This window comes from Aulonocara stuartgranti, assembly GCF_965226115.1.
Source record: "Aulonocara stuartgranti genome assembly, chromosome: 6".
Taxonomy (NCBI): domain Eukaryota; kingdom Metazoa; phylum Chordata; class Actinopteri; order Cichliformes; family Cichlidae; genus Aulonocara; species Aulonocara stuartgranti.
The window spans coordinates 11,100,161-11,117,848 of NC_138944.1; the positions used below are offsets into that span (position 1 = coordinate 11,100,161).

The 17,688-nt window shown below is 37.2% G+C and overlaps 1 protein-coding gene across 1 annotated transcript in view; it reads left to right on the forward strand.

The window, feature by feature from the left end:
* Positions 1-4,016: 4,016 nt before the first annotated feature.
* The window catches only part of LOC309708468 (complement C3-like), a gene marked incomplete at both ends in the record, with an annotated part of 37,718 nt that continues 24,046 nt past the window's right edge, over positions 4,017-17,688 (forward strand). The window contains 16 exon segments of the mRNA XM_082536545.1: positions 4,017-4,085; positions 4,087-4,241; positions 8,886-9,084; positions 10,089-10,251; positions 10,926-11,020; positions 11,325-11,413; positions 11,534-11,616; positions 11,693-11,780; positions 11,882-11,984; positions 12,331-12,451; positions 12,833-12,948; positions 15,981-16,127; positions 16,434-16,527; positions 16,650-16,738; positions 16,857-17,045; positions 17,158-17,316. Coding sequence (XP_082392671.1) covers positions 4,017-4,085; positions 4,087-4,241; positions 8,886-9,084; positions 10,089-10,251; positions 10,926-11,020; positions 11,325-11,413; positions 11,534-11,616; positions 11,693-11,780; positions 11,882-11,984; positions 12,331-12,451; positions 12,833-12,948; positions 15,981-16,127; positions 16,434-16,527; positions 16,650-16,738; positions 16,857-17,045; positions 17,158-17,316 — 1,959 coding nt within the window.

Genomic DNA, 17,688 nt, shown 5'->3' on the forward strand with positions numbered 1-17,688 from the left:
ATTGTCTTTGAGTTAGTCAAACGTTTTCCTTAGTTCGAGTAGATGATAAAAAAAATAATAATAATAAATGGGATTTAAGTAGGACTAGGCGTTCTGTAATGATCTCTATTTAGGAGAAAAACTTAATCACTCACCTTTAAACAGCTCTCTTTTAGGAGACACACTGCTGGCTAACGGTGTCATGTGATCAAACAGCGTAATTTAATTGGCTGAATGCTTCATCTGGTGCTGATTGCTCTGGCTTGGGTCATTAAAGTTCATCACTTTTGCAGTTGAATTTTTGCAGGTGAATTTTTGCAGGTGATTTTTTTCAGGTGAATTTTTGCAGGTGAATTTTTTTCAGGTGAATTTTTTTCAGGTGAATTTTTGCAGGTGAATTTTTTGCAGGTGAATTTTTTGCAGGTGAATTTTTTTATTGTTGCACTACCTGCTCTATACACGCAGTGTCGAGCAAAGGTGGAGACGGAATTTCAGTATAATACGTGAGACATTTGTTGTTTTTATGTTTATTTATTGTTTTTATGTTCAGTCTCAACTGTTACTAAGTTGATGTGCAGTTAGTGCAATAATATTTACTGGAAAGAAAATCGTGAATCGTGATCTCAATTCTAAGCAAAAAATCGTGATTCTCATTTGTGCAAAATCGTAGCCCACTGATTATTAAAAACATATATGACACTTGTGAGACTTCATCAGAGCTGTACGCATCACAACAGATGTCTTTGGCTCAAGTAACTGAGAAGAAAATACAGAACACGATAGGAGACTTTCCTGGCCTGGCTTTTTAGCATGTAGCCCCTTTAACAACATCCAAAAACTTGGGTGCAAATCACAGTTGTATTATGTCTGTGTTTTAGTGTTTGTTGGTTTGTTTTTATTTTGTTTTATTTGGCGAGTTGGTTATTAGATACTGCTGCAGCCAGCCAGAGAATCCCCCGCCGCCCCCCCTCTCCTCCCTGTGCCGCAAGCAGCAGGCGCACCTCGCAAACGGAGGGGGCCCTTACTCCACCAAATGGGCGATAGAGACAACTCACGTGCCTATGCCAGCCACACACGGTGCTGGCATGACGTCGGGCAGCATGAGTACGAGCATTTTTTTTTTTTTTTTTTTGCCGATGCCCGTGATGCCGCCCCCCACCACTACGCTGCCCCTGGGCACCTGCTGTGTCGTCCGTATCAAAAACCGCTACTGAGTGTGTGGATGAGCGAGCGCAAGAAATCAAACAGCTGTGTTATTGTGTCTTGTGATAGAACATACATCGCTTCTTTATTGCACAAGGGTGTAACCATCAGTATTCTTGTGTCTATTGCCAGCAGTTTCATTTTGTACAAATCCAGCCAATTCTTCCTTATTCCTAATGCAAGAGAAACACGAGAAATTTCCTCGTGATTAATATTATTACTTGATTCTGTGCTTTGCTGCTGCTAAATTGCTTTAATAAAATTTCATGGAATTGAAGTCTAAATTGTTGATTTTGTTGAATAGTAGTCACAGTAGTTCACTCCTTTTTTATGCTTTTTTATTCCTTTTCAATCTTTGCACTCTTAGAAAAAACCTTGTGATTTATAATTTATTAATTAAAACAATAATTAATAATTGTAAAACAAAAAATAAGTTTTTGTTTGTATACAGGGAATTAAAGATTTAGTGCCAGTGATTACAATCTCCAGAGGGATATAGACTTTAAAAAATTGCAAGTTTTTTCCAGTACTGTCTTCCACAGTAAAACAAAGCCAAGAGCGGACTGGGACCTAAAATTCTCCTCATTGAGTCTATAGTAGGGGCGGCACGGTGGTTAGCGCTGTTGCCGCACAGCAAGAAGGTCCTGAGTTCAATTCCACCATCAGGCCGGGATCTTTCTATGTGGAGTTTGCATGTTCTCCCCGTGTTTGCGTGGGTTCTCTCTGGGTACTCCGACTTCCTCCTACCGTCCAAAGACATGCAGCTTGTGGGGATAGGTTAATTGGATAATCCAAATTGCCACTAGATGTGAGTGTGAATGGTTGTCTGTCCCTATGTGTTAGCCCTGTGACAGACTGGCGACCTGTCCAGGGTGTACCCCGCCTTTTGCCCTATGACAACTAGGAAAGGCCCCAGCGCCCCCCGCGACCCTGAAAAGGATAAGCGGAAGCGAATGGATGGATGGATGGATGGAGTCTATAGTAAGTCCTGAAACATTTCAAAGTCCAAGAGTCTGTAATCAAAAGTGAATTGCACATTGCCTCTGGTACTCTAGGACCCTCACCCTTTGGACATCTGTGCCCCACCTGGGGCCTCACTCCTTCTCTTGCTGGATTGCACACTATACCACTATCGGGGGCGATCGTGGCTCAAAATTTGGGAGTTCGCCTTGTAATCGGAAGGTTGCCAGTTCAAGCCCCGGCTTGGACAGTCTCGGTCGTTGTGTCCTTGGGCAAGACACTTCACCCGTTGCCTACTGGTGGTGGTCAGAGGGTCTGGTGGTACCAGTGTCCGGCAGCCTCGCCTCTGTCAGTGCGCCCCAGGGTGGCTGTGGCTACAATGTAGCTTGCCGTGTGTGAATGGGTGGATGACTGAATGTGTAAAGCACTTTGGGGTCCTTAGGGACTAGTAATGCACAATACAAATACAGGCCATTTACCTATAATATAAAACCTGAAATAATCTTTTGAACATTGTCATGGGTTTTTTGTTTGTTTTTTTACAATGTAATCTGTTAAAAAGATTTGATTTTTTTGGAAGTGGACTTAATCCCCCATTCAAAACCACAAAGGAATGGATTGAACATTCATTTTAATAGACATACTATTTCTAAATAACTGTTGTTGTTGTTTTTTCTCTGGCTTTACAACAGTAATAGTTTGCTATTCTGTTCTACTATTATCAGTAAAGCCTTTTTTTTAAAGGAATTGAACAAGTTTTACAACAATTAAATGGTAGGCTACTGCTGTTTTTAAATTTCTTCATGATGCTATAATGATATTTGTTTTTCAATTATATTTTTTGTTTAATATTTCTATTAAATGCAGTAAATAATTTAGACATAATTTAAATGGTCTGTTACAATAACAGATAGGAGATCTTTAAAAAAGGAATTGCAATATTTATTGGACAATCCAAAAGACCTGTCAAACTGTCATCAGGTAATGAATTTAACAATCCCCAAAATATTAAAAAATATAACAGAATTGAAATCTGCATCATTTATTCTGTGGAAAAACAATTTTTTTAAAAAAAAAAGAAAAGAAAAATCTAACATAAATATAATATGAAGATGCAACAGGGTAAGTCAAATACATCTCCGAGAGCCATCTTTTCATTAGCTGTAGCTCAGGCGGTAGAGCAGGTCATCTACTGATCAGAAGGTTGGTGGTTCGCTTCCTGGCTTCCCCTAGTCTGCATGTCAAATATCCTTGGGCAAGATACTAACCCCAAATTGCTCTCCGATGCATCCATCGGAGTATGAGTGTGTGTGAATGTTACTTAGAAAGCACCTAGAAAAATGTGCTTGTGCGAATGGGTGTGAATAGGTGAATGAACAAGTTGTGTAAAGCGTTTTGAGTGCTCAGAAGAGTAGAAAAGCGCTATATAAGAACAAGTCCATTTACGATTTATAATGTCATTTTTCATTACACATTTGGAAAGATACTAATTTGATGTGTGCATGATGGCTGAAATATTCTTACTATACTATACTACTGAAATATTTTGGAAAGAAATGTTAATCACCACTGTTGTTGATGATATTAAAGATGATAATGAGTACGTTTAATAGAATAAGTACTCTACTCAACTGAAAATCACCATAAAATGTTATAATTCTTACTTGACTACATTCTTTTGAGAACTTTAGTATATTCCCATCTTAATATATTTAAAAAATGTTATCAATAAAAAAACTATTTAAAATTGTTAAAGGATACCATGAGAATATATACACTATTATATATTTCTTCATAATTGTTTTTTTGGGTTTTTTTTTAGTATTTATGAATAAGTCAAACAATTACGTTCAAATACAGTTTCAGTTGTGTATATGGGCATAGTTTTAAGACAGTCACAAGTCACTGCTAAGCTCTCCTATCACTGGAAGAGACGGAAGGTGTAGGAGGATCAAGCTACTCCATAAAAGCTTGTCTCAGATGGAGAGGCTGCACTCAGCAGATATGGGATCAGGCAGGAGGATGTATCGGAGCCAGCTGTTGCTCCTGGACTTTGTGGGGTTTTTCTGTTTCATTTCTCTGGCTAGTGGATCTCCAATGTAAGTTGTGTCTTAACGCCTGTTTAAAATTAATTATTATGAGTCTGACTACACTGTTAAAATGACACTAGCACCTTTTTACGTTCGGTTAATAATTCTCAGTGCTTTAAGTTTAATATTCTGCGTGTAAACTACAAATCCTTATTGTTATAAACTGAATGATTTTAAAGCATAGAATAAAATCATATGATGACTGTCTCAAATGTCCAGTTTTAACTGTATTCTGAAACCAAATTAAAATGTTCGCTACTAGCAATTTTCTGTGGTGGATAGGATACATAATGATTAATGAATATTTATCCAGCTTTGTCCAGTTTATTTGTGTAAAGCAAGTCAAGGTACAACAGTCTTTCAAATGCTGGTAAATTACCACACACTAAGTTTGCACAGAGGTGAATTACAAAACACACAGCAAACATTGCTCAGAACCAGTGTTGGGCAAGTTACTTGAAAAAAGTAATTAGTTACTGATTAATGATTACTTCTCAAAAAAAGTAATCCCATTACTTTACTGATTACTTATTTTCAAAAGTAATTAATTACTTAGTTACTTTTAAAAAACATGATACACTACCTGAATGCGTGATAAAGCAATAGACCTTTTGGGCCAATTCTATTTTTTCTGCATAATCCATCATATAAAAGTGAATCAAATGGAAAAGTGTCTTTTTTAAAAATTGTTTATTACTCTTAATCTTAACTTTATAAACAGTGCATCAAACAAAAATTAAATTAAATTCAACAGTCTTTGACTTTAATAAATTTGTTTAACATTTGAACATATTTCTGCACATTACACCATATTTTAAGAAAATAAAGGCTTAAACTGTATTTCTGCATACTCCAGCATATAGCATAAATTATTTTTGTGTATACACACACACACACACACACACACACACACACACACACACACACACACACACATCTTTTCATATAAATAAAGCAAAAAATAAATAAATAAAATAAATAAAATTAACAATAACATCTTTTAACAGTTTGTAAAGTGCAGAGAGGCATAATATTGAGATTACAAAAACAGAAAATGCTATTGCATGCTACATTTAGGCTGTTAATCCAGTCTCAGTTTGTGGCAACCCTGAAAAAGACCTATGTTTTATTGTTTTCTTTTGGACTGAAACAGTGGTTATATCGCATCAGCAGAAGCTTCTCAAACCTTCTATCAGACATTCTGTTCCTTTTTGGGGAAAGCACCAATCCACCGAAACTGAACAGCCGTTCCACTGGTGCACTGGATGGAGTTGGACTGTTGTATTTCATGTACATCTTTTTGAGATTTGCGAACTGATTCAGAATCTCAATCTCATAGCCTGACCTTAAAAAGTCAGTTACTTCTTTTTCTGCTGAGAAGCTTTCTGTTGGCTGATTCTGAAATTCAAAAAAGTCCATTTCGGCTGGGCTGGCTGGGATTTGGGACACATTAGTGTTCTCAGTTGCAGGAGCAGCTTTACGACACTCTGTTATCGGGAGCTCCTTCACATACTCTCTCCTACGCTCATCTCTCAGCCAACGAAGTTTAAACTTGGAACAAGTGGCCGCTGCGAGAAGTCCTTCTTGGCTGTCCAGAACAGCATCAAAACAAGTCTTGATGGCCTGTAACATACAATATGATGCATCTAAGAATAAAATTATTTTACTATATAATTACCTATTGTCATTATTTTGTGGGCTTTACAGCTCTAAACCATCTATATTTTCTATTATCAATACTGTATGAGATTTAATTTTGGCTGAGGCTTTTGTTGATATTATGATTAATATTCATGATTAATGATGATCAATGTCCCTGATATTTAACAAGGGGTGAATACTTGGTCTTTTATTCTATCATTTTAATAATTGTACCCGCTGCTTAAAACAAAGTATAACATCCACCCACTGTGAATGGTATAATAAATTTAACAAATCCACCCAAAGCAATTAATAATTATCTTACCTTTACAATGACATCTGGAAGGCTGGCTGTCATTCTAGAGAGGTCATCTTTCAGGGCAAGCGTCTTTGACATCAGGCTTGTGAGTGTTGGCAGTAAAGCCCCGTAGGTGCACTCATCCCCTTGTAAGATGTCCAGAGCCACTGTCAGGGGCTTCATCACAGTACAGTACTCTTTCAAGAACTGGTACTCCCTTTCATTAAGGCACTTGATTCCCAGTTTTACACACAGGGGATTAAGTTCATTCAAGGGAATTGTGATGAATTCTAGAAATGGCCTCATACAGGGAATTCCACCTTGTGGATGTCGGTACCATCAGTTTCCTCCGATTGACTTCCTCCACCTGTTCAGAGGCTAATGTTGATCGACTTGCTTTAGTCCAAAGAGCAGAACATTTTGCAATGCTACTCCTATATAAAGCCTTGGTGTCTGCACAGGAATTTAGATGTTTGTCAACATCGCTTGTTGAAATCAAGTTAATTGTGTGCGATGCACATCTGTAGTGTGGAGGGAGGCTAAACTGTGCATCACCAGATGCAGTTGAAAGAGCTTCTATGACATCAGTAAAGGTCGGTTCCTCTTCATCACCTTCTTCATTTTCAGATTCAGACTCCAAATGACAGGGCTGACATACTCTGAATGCTTTGGCAAAATTGGATGCATTATCCGTTACAGTGGCAATAACTTTGCCTTGTAGTCCATATGATGAATGGATTTCTTCAATCTCTGCTCCAATTACATCATAGGTATGGCTGCCTCTAATTCTCTTGCATGCTAGAGCGGCCTTGTTGCGTTGTAATGTGGAATTAATCCAGTGAACTGTTACACCCATAAAACTTTTATTATTTACTGTCCAGATGTCAGCAGTGGTGAAAACAAACTCTGCCTCTTCGAGTGTAGCCTTCAAGTTAGAGTTCATTTTGTCATATTTTCTCTCAAGGTATCCTACAAATGACTTTCTCTGGGGCAGCTTGACACCACTTTTAGTTGGTATTTTTTTCTACGATGCGTCGGAATGATTCAGAGTCAACAGTGGAAATCGGCAACATGTCCTCGACGATATAGGCAGCGACGAGCTTCTTCAGTTCAGCGGCACTAAGTCCTGTCGCTCTTACGTCTAGTTTAACCTGTTTAGCAGGAGTGGGTCCATCTGAGGTTTGCCCGGTGGAAGTAGATGTGGTAGCCACAGCGGTCACGTCAGTGAGGGGATCCTGGGGGTTTTCTGTCAATTTAACATTCTTGTGGCAGCGTGCTAGGTGCTTGCTCAGGTTGGAAGTGGAATTTTTCGACGTAGAAAGAAGTTTTCTTCTGATGCAGAGTGTACAACGTACGCTTATGTTTTTGTCGCTTTTTAAAGAGTCAAATTCAAAGTAACGTCGGTATTTCCAAGTATTAAATGCTGCACGATCGTACTCTATCCCTCGCTCCATGTTTTCTATTGTTGACACACGTGCTACCACAGCCGTCGCACTCGCTTACGTCATTGTCATGAGACATTCTCGCAAAAAAATCACGGTTTTAGTAACGCAGTAACGCAGCGTTCCTACGGGAAAGTAACGGTAATCTAATTACCGTTTTTGCAATAGTAATCCCTTACATTACTCGTTACTTGAAAAAAGTAATCCGATTACTGCCCATCTCTGCCCAGAACAAGGATGAAATGTTTTGTTTATCCAGTGCAAGGACATTTTACAAACAAACTGGAAAGAACTAAACAAAGTATAGCAGTTATTTTTGTGTGTAAATATATGTAATTTTTTACATATAGTTTTGACATATATATTTTTATATGATGTCACATATGTAAATATAGTGACTTCATTTAAAAACAAATGTGACTGTGAAGCCCTTAGGACCTATAAATGCGGTACTGGACACATAAAATTGAATTGAATTGAATTGAAAAGCAACCAAGTAGATGTTGAATTTATAATAATTTGCTTTGTGGTATGTTTTCTCTACAATTTTGACACTTTTTGGTTATTTCTATAACTGATTCAATTCTGATTCACAGGGTTTCGTTTCGATTTGATTCAATTCAATTTAATTTTGACTCAGACAATCAGAAATATTGTACTTATTTATCAGTACATATCAGTATTTTTATATCTATGATTAAAAACATATCTGACATTTGTGAGACTTCATCAGAGTTGTACGCATCACAACAGATGCCTTTGTGTCAAAGTAACTGAGAAGAAAATACAGAACACGAAGGAGACTTTCCTGGCCTGGCTTTTTAGCATGTAGCCCCTTTAAAAATACATTGAGAGATAGCCGTGCGGGGTTTTGTGAGCTTTAAAATGAGATTCTGGTGTTTCTGGCAAAATACATTTATATTTTAAAAAGGAAAAAACAGGATTTAATGAATTGACATCACGTTATTCAAGGTAAAATTGATATGAATAAGCAAATTGATTTTTTAAACGCACCCCTTTAGTCAAGCTCCAAAAGTAAGCAGAAGAGTTGGCATGCTGGTGTTAGACATTAGCATCAACAGCCATTGTTTTTATGTACTCTTGCACAGGGCTACAATATGACTGAAAACTCTTAGTTTTGGTAGAATTTATCTTCTCTATAAAAATTGATGATTTATTTTACCAAATGAATGACTAATTGAATAAATCATGAAGTTTGTTACATACAGAATCAGCTGGGCTACATTATCCAACGCTGTCTTCTGTCTTCAGGGAGGTGATGTCTGCCCCCAATCTCCTGCGAGTAGGAACTGAAGAAAACATCTTTGTTGAAATTCAAGATAATGCTGGTGAAGAAAATGTTAATGTCAATATCATTGTGAGGAACTTTCCAAGAAAAGACATTATGCTGGCATCAACAACTGTGACCCTTACTAAGGAAAACAAATTCCAGGGTATTGGAAAAATTATGGTAAGTATTACTAAGTCTCGCATCTCAGAAACATCCTTATTACCATGCAGGTTTTCATAAACATTATCAGTTGGGACATCCAAATTCCCAAGTGCGTTAGTGTGTAACAACAATGTAATGCAATATGTTTTCTAAAATAATTTTATATTGTACTTAACTAACCAGGGAGCCTAAAATACTAAAATAAAAAATAAGAGAGAGAAAACCTGTATTCTTTCTAATGAACAGCAATGATCAACTCCTGGGGTTACAAAATTATTGTAAATAGAATTAGAAAACAATATGAAAAAAATTAGTTCCACATGTTACTTGGTTCATGACTTCTGTAAATGTTTTACTTATGAGCTTGTGGTCTTAATCACTGGTGCCAATCTTAGACCCATGAGCCTTGGTTCATTTGTTATAAGTTATAAGCGTATGTAAAGATGATCAAGAAAGTTAAAACGTGAGATTTCTAACTAATCAGTAACTTATTAGAGGATCCCATAAAGTCGCATAATGTGAACTCGTTTATATTACAGTGAAATCTGTTACAGTGTTATTTAAATTTAACGAAAAGAGAAGTTTCCCAAATTAAGATATCGAATTCCTGCTGCACTAGATCTATTATTATTAGTATTGACAATTTAGCAATAATTATGGCATCAAAAATATTACATTGAAAGATCTCTGGGAAATGTTTGTCAGCTGTGCATTAGCTCTTCTGCTCACCAAATATCTTGATTTTCAGCCCAGCCCCAGTTTTTTTGTGTACATCTGTCACCTTTTTCGCAACAGTTTTCACTCTTCCAGAAATTGTATCCCAGCTTTTCCAATTTTTGTGCTTTTCAACCTGGATTTTTCCTGACAGATGTTTTTTGTTCTTTCTTTCTTTCTCTATCGCTCTCTCTCTCTCTCTCTCTCTCGCTCTCTCTTTGTATGACACAGATATCTTGATTCATAACTTTTTTTAAATGAATATTATATCTCTAGCTTTTCCCTTCACACTGTCTCTCTTTCCCCAGATCCCTGCTGAGCGCTTCAGCAATGATCCCAATATAAAACAGTATGTTCACCTACAAGGAGAGTTTGGTACCCAAACACTGGAGAAGATTGTGTTAATCTCCCTTCAATATGGGTACATCTTCATCCAGACTGACAAGACTATCTATACTCCCAGTACCGCCGGTGAGTCATTTACTCCATTACTGATGAGATACACAAACCAACACCAACACAAAATGATATGGTCATCATCACTGGACAGAACTTGGTCATTAACCTTTTAGCAGTTTATGTAGTTCAGATCATGGGAGATGAAGCTTGTCAGAGAGTTGATTTAATTTTCATTAGATACATCAAGAATACATCTTTTCCTTGTGGCAGGGCGTGATATGTGGCGCCACTGCAGGGAGGCTGACACACCATCGCTGCATCGGCTCATCACGCCTCCCCTGCATTAAAGAATGTACTGGGTCCTGACTGAGTTGTTGTTGTTGGTGTGTGTGGCTGGCAACTGCAAAACTGCAGCTGAGTATTGTTGTGAACAGCAACCGAAATAAACTTAACGAGTGTTGAAATGTGGTCGGGTCCGACATTCGTTGTTTACATTTCTATTTCTTGGGTTGGAAGTAGATCATTAATAGCTATTGTATAATTATATATTTTTTAAAATCACAGCAGGCAGCAGCAGAGTTGTCAGTTTCTCGGTTTAATGTCTATCATCCATTTATTGATGGTTCCATGGTTGTAGAATTAGTGTTTCTTCTTGTTAGATGTCATGTGCTAACTAGTTGACAGGGGAATCTGAAATAAACACAGTAATTAAACAAAGTGTTTCTCTATTTGTCTCTCTGTCACAGTCTCTTACAGGATTTTTGCAATGAGGCCAAATATGGAGCCCGTAGACAAGAACTATCAACCGGGAACTGATACTTCTGTTGTTGTTGATATTGTGGTATTGTTATCTTTCATTTAACTACATCATTACAAAATCTATCACTGAGAGTATAAAACATTTACAAAATAATGATCTCCAATAATGTCACTAAAACATATAAAACATAAATATTTCTCCAACACGTATGCTGTAATACAAGTTGCCATGAAAACTGAAACTGAAACTTTTAGATAAACCATATAGTTAATAATTACAAATTACCTGTTTTTAGGAAGCTGTAGAAATGTTAAAAATTATACAATATATTGAATGTTTTATTGATGCTCTCTCCTAATTTTAGGTTTAATTTTCTTATTTCTAGAACCCTGATGGAATTATTTTAGAATCAGAGCTTGTCCTTGTAGTGTCAGGAATCTACTATGGAAGTTATTTCCTCCCTGAAATTGTAAGGTACTTTTTCCCTAATGCTCCACACTGAGAGGGATCTCAAATTTATGTATCTTATAAACACATCAACACTGAACTATGTGTTCTTTATGTACATCTATGTGTGTCTGTTTGTATATGTAGTACAGGAACGTGGAAGGTGGTGTCAAAATTTAACACCAACTTAAAGCAAACCTTTGAGGCAGAATTTGAAGTGAAAGAATATGGTGAGTTTGTTTAAAAATAGCCAACAAAAATTTCCCCTTTCGCCTCACTGGACACTTAATGAGTATTATTTTGCAGTGCTTCCCAGTTTTGAGGTTAAACTGACATCCCAGGTCCCCTTTTTCTATGTGGACAGTGATGAGCTCACCATCAACATCAAAGCGACGTATATGAAGGCTTTTGATTTGTGGACACAGTTTAATTTATAAAATCATGTTTGAGTTGTTGTTTCTTGATTGCAAGTTAATGGTTTATTTGTGATTTTAGATATCTATTTGGTAAAAAGGTGGATGGCACAGCCTTTGTGGTGTTTGGAGTTCTAGTTGGTAATACAAAAAACGGCATTCCAAGTTCTCTTCAAAGAGTGGAGGTGAGTAAACATTTATTCTTTTAATAATAAATAATAACAATAATGAATAACTGCCTATTTGACAAGTCTCTGTGTGTTTTATTTTTATCTTTTGTGATTTCAATCAATGCCCAGTTTCCTAAAATAAGACAAAGACTTGCACTAGAAATTGCATGAGAAATATTTAGTGCCCCCCCCCCCCCAAAAAAACCAACAATTTTGACACATTGTATTATTGTCCAGTTGTTATTTGACCCTAACTTTGAAATCCTTAAAAATAATTCCATAAAAGGCTTTTCTCTTTGTGAAATAAGAATAAAAAAAAGGTTCCTACTGAATGACCCATTTTTGTGTTATGCCATGGCAGATCAATGAAGGAGAAGGAACCGTTAAACTGAAAAGGGAACACATTGCACAGACTTTTCCAAACATCAATGATTTGGAAGGAAACTTTATATTTGCTGCGGTCAGTGTGTTGACAGAGAGTGGTAAGAAAAAGACACTATTTAACTTATAAGTCGGGGGCCTAAAATATGAATTAGTTTGTTTGTTTACACATCATTTGAACTTTGTGTTCCCCAAGACGCATTCACTAGTATAGATAAATTAGCCTAATTAGCCTATTATTAGCCTAATTTATGTTTTGTTTTTTGGTTTGTTTGTTTTTTTTGGGGGGGGGGGGGGGGAATAAAAACAATATTGTTTGTATTGAATATCCATGAACCATGTATTGCAACTGGCTCTTTAACCAGACTTACGTAGGGCCAAATGGGCCAAAGTGAGTTAAAGTCCTTTGTGGCAGAAGGGTTAGAAGGATGGTAAATTTGAACTCATATTTAAAATCTATGAATGTGTATATTCACAAACAGGTAGTGAGATGGTGGAAGCAGAGCTGAGAGGCATCCAAATTGTCAAATCACCCTACACCATCAACTTCAAGAAAACACCCAAATATTTCAAACCAGGAATGTCGTTTGACGTCACAGTAAGCTGCTAATTTATAATTACTCTTTAAGTCATTGATTTTGAAAAACAACAAATGTCAATATCTTTAAATATATTACTGCTCAATAAAATTGAACATAGCTCAATGACTTGAATTTGATGACAGCAATATGTCTGTCATGGTCCTGAGTCATCTTGACCAAGCGTTCTTAGTTTTCTTGTGTTTTTGTATTTTGTTAGTTCAATATATATTCCTAGGTTCCTAGGTTGTTCAGTTTAGTTTATTGGATTCCCCTTTGTGTTTCTGCCCTCTGTGTTTCCCTATGTGTCTGTGTTTATATTGTGGTGTGAGTTCTTGTGCCATGTTTCCCTTCATGTTTTATTCTGTTATGTTTTCCATGTTTCCCCAGCGCATCATGTCTGCCCTCGTCTGCCTCTCCTTCAGTCCCACATCATGTTTCCTGTTTTATTGTGAAGGTCCCGCATTCACATGTTCATTCTGTTCAGTCCAGCCTCCGCTGTGTCATTATGGTTATTCGTGTCAGCTGTGTTCCTCGTGTGTTCTCACTTCCTTGTTATCCCTCTGTGTATTTAGGTCAGCGTCTACCTCAGTCTTGTGTCACATCCTCCCTCATGCTGTGTGTTCCCTTGTGTCCCTTTCTGTGAAGATTAGTTTAGATTTTCCCAATCTAGTTTAGTATCATTTCCTTGAGTCAGCAAATAAAGCTGCATTTTGAGTTCATTCCGTGTGTTGTGAGTCCTGCATTTTGGGTCCAATCTCCTGCCTGCCACACAGCGATTCTTGATAATGTCTCAAAAAAGTTAGGACAGGGACAAAAAAGGCTGGAAGAGTAAGTGGTATTAAAAAGAAACATTTCCTCAGAAGATGGGCAGAGGTTCAAAATTGTGGGACTGTGTCAGAATAATTTTTCAATGTAAAATTCCTCAAATGCAAGTTAAAGCTCTATCATGTAAAGAAGAAGACATTTGAAAATGATCCAGAAACAACCTTGTCTTCTCCAGGCCGAAGCTCAGTTAAACTGGATTGATGCAAAGTGAAAAACATTTGTTTCAAGTTTTTAATTAATCTAAATTAATCTAATCTAATTTTAAGATCTCCAGACTAAAGAGAAGAGTGACCTTTTGCCTTATTATTCATTCAGAAGCATCTGCATTTCTGATGGTATGTGGGTGCATTACTGCTTTTGGAATTTGCAGTTAGCACAACTGGAAAAGCATCATCAGTGTGGGAAGGTCTAGAAAGGTTTTAGAGCAATATGTTCCCCTCCAGGTGATGTCTTTTTCAGTGAAGGCCTTCGATATTTAAGCAAACAAATAGTAAACTATATATTACAACATTATGGCTTTGAGGTAGAAAAGTCCAAGTGCTCAGGTGCCTATCTGCAGTCTAGACTTTGCACCAACTGAAAACATAAATCCTAACATAAATCGGGTGTTAGGAAATGGAATGCACTCCTCCCCCTTCTCTAACTCTGCAGGCCTGACCAGAGGACAAGAGATAGTTGCCACAGTAATGGGAGTGTTGCCTGCAAAAGGGTAATCTCCTTACCTGCAAAAGGGTAATCTCCTTATAGGGAGATGTCCGGGAGATGAAATGTGAGGTGGCCATGGGGTCTAAAGGCTTTCCTCCAACTTCTTGACCAATCACATTAACATTCTGTTTTTACCACATGCAATAAAAGTGTATACTACCTAGGAGTGGCCTGTCTCTGAGCAAGAGAGAACGAGGTCCGTGGTGCCATATTAATTTGAAATTCTAATAACTTTAATAATAAATTGCAAAAAAACAAAACAATCCCCAATTTCACTGTATATTAAGTACTGCGATTTAAGCTATGAGCATGCTTGTTGCCAAATGCAGTGATCTCATTAGTCAGATCTATTTAATTGGATACGAAAAATTAGGGTTGGTTCCAAAAAATAAATGCCACAAATACGTACAGTGAAAATATGCAATCTGTGCACACTGTGAAAAAAAGCTGACATCAAGTGATAATGAGCTGGTCCTGATTTTACTAAACCAAAAAAGAAACCGAGACTGTTCTGTGACACAACAACAATCAAATGTGTAATGAAGGCTTTGAGTTTGTCACCACTAGCTGTGACTAGGCAGATGTGCTTATAGCTCAGGGATAGCTATAAGCACATAGCTATAAGCAGGGATAGCTCAGTAGGTAAAGTGGTCACCCCATGATCGGAAGGTCGGCGGTTCGAATCCACTTAACGGCTACCCTGAGGTACCCCTGAGCAAGGTACCGTCCCTACACACTGCTCCCCGGGCGCCTGCTTAGTGGGCTGCCCACTGCTTCACTGAGTGAATGGGTCAAATGCAGAGAAAAACAAGTAATTTCCCCATGGGGATCAATAAAGTATCCATTATTATTATTATTATTATAACACATCTGAAACATCGGAAACATCAAACTCGAAAAATAAACAATAATTGCTATTTCTAGATACCTTATCTCATCTAGGATTAGTTTCTCACACCTCACACCTGTTTTGTCTCACCTTGTTTTCTGGTGGGTATTTATTGTATCAGTCTCCCGTTGTCCTGCGTTACATTTTCCCTTATGGCTGTGTCCCTCCTTGTTGTGTGTTTTCCTAGAAGAGTTGGATTATTTGTTTCTGATCTGGATTGTTTTGTATTTTTTTACACCACATTGACATTGTTTTTGAATTTACTCCCTGTCTTGATAGTCATAGAAACTGGTTCCTTCTTCAGCCACAACTGTCCTTGACAGTTTTTATTTACAATTTACAAAATATGGTGGGGGGGGGGGTTGGCAATTGGGCTTCAATGAGTTCAATGTGTTAATTTCAATGTTTCATGAGCAAAACAACTTTATAAAATTTAATATACACATAATGTGTATGTGATGTATAATATTTTACTGAACATGTTTAGTTGAGATGAAAATAATTTTTTTCTGTTATTGTTGGGGGTTTTTTTGTTATTTTTTATGCTTTTGTTATATTGTTTTCAGAAACTAATGTGCTTAATATCAAATAAACTATGCTGATCTTTGTTTTTCTTTGTTGTAATGGCAGATTCAAGTTTTGAACCCTGATAACACTCCAGCAAAAGATATTCCTGTTGTGGTGAATCCTGGTGAAGTGAAAGGGCACACTGCAGACAACGGCATGGCAAAGCTAAGCATCAATACAGTGGAAAACAGCGAAAACATCATTATTACTGTATGTTTAATTGTCAATTTGATGTTTTGCAATGTTGTTTATTGCCAAGTTATTGCCAACTATGCACTCATCAGTCTTTTTATTTCACTGTATGTCAGAAAGAACACAGCTTTAAAAATGTTATATAACTTTTCTTACGTGGTTGGAAATAGCCAGTAGTTTGTATGTCAGCTCAACTGTAGGTTAGCTAAAAATAGGCTAAATACTTTTAATCTAGTACAAAATTAGTGTCATTGTATTGTTTGTTTATCATTGTATTATTTTTATATTAGTTGTGTATAATCTATTGTATGCCTTTAATTACAGGCAACGACTGCTGTTGAGAACATTTTACCAGCAAGGCAAAGATCTGCTACCATGATAGTTACCCCTCACACAAGCAGAAATTACATTCATATTGGTGAGGAATTTCGTAAAATGACATCAGAAGATAAGACAGCAGAAATCGTGCTGATAATCCTCTCTATAGCTCTGAGAGCCAACAAAGTGTCTAGTACTGATTGTAAAAAGTTGTTGTTGCAGGACTGGAAACAGCTGAGGTGAAATTAGGACAAAACCTCAAATTCAGCCTAAACCTTAACAGAAACGAAGAATATGATATCACATATCTGGTAAGAGACCTTTTATACCTGTCTGTATGTGTTTGAAAATATGAATGACTGGGTTGTAATTACTTACAGCAGCTTATGTAACAGGATGGATAAGTAAATTGTATAAATTTGTCTTCAGATCCTGAGCAGAGGTCAGCTGGTAAAACATGACAGATTCCGGGCAGAACGTCAAATTCTGATTTCTCACAATGTTCTAATTACCAAAGAGATGTTGCCATCATTCCGCATCATAGCGTACTACCATGTAAATACTGAAGTGGTATCAGACTCCGTTCAGGTGGATATACAGCACTCCTGCGTAGGAGATGTGAGACACAACACTGACACACAGTTAAGCTATTCATTGTATTATAACAATAACTAAGTTAAAAAAGACACCCAGGCAAAACATCTACTCTTCCTATTTTCTTTTCCTTTAGCTGAAGCTGGAAGAAAAAGAAAAGAAACATAATAACTATAAGCCTCGCGGGAAGTTTGAACTGAAGGTCACAGGAGATCCAGGAGCCACAGTGGGATTAGTGGCAGTTGACAAAGGCGTCTACGTCATAAACAACAAACACCGCCTCACCCAGAAAAAGGCAATGTCTTTTAACAACTCCAAAAAGCTGACTGTTCATCTGAACATTGCGTTTATCCAAGTGACTTTTCCAGTCTTAGCTGACTCCAGGTTTCCCCAACCTTATAAAGAGCATATTTGCATAATGACTGAAACTAGCACCACTGGCGAACAATGGGTTTTGAGGTCAATTTCTTGATTATTAATAAGCAAATTCTCACAGCCATTGGTCAAAAACCACTGATCAATGGCCATTCAAGTGCCATTCACAGAGAGTTGGGGAATAGCTGCAATCACAGCATTGTAAGATGGTGAAAGATGTACCCTTCTTCAATTCAGAGATGGTCTTTCCCTTTTCATGTAAATAGCCACCTTGAGTCCCTGCTTAATCCAG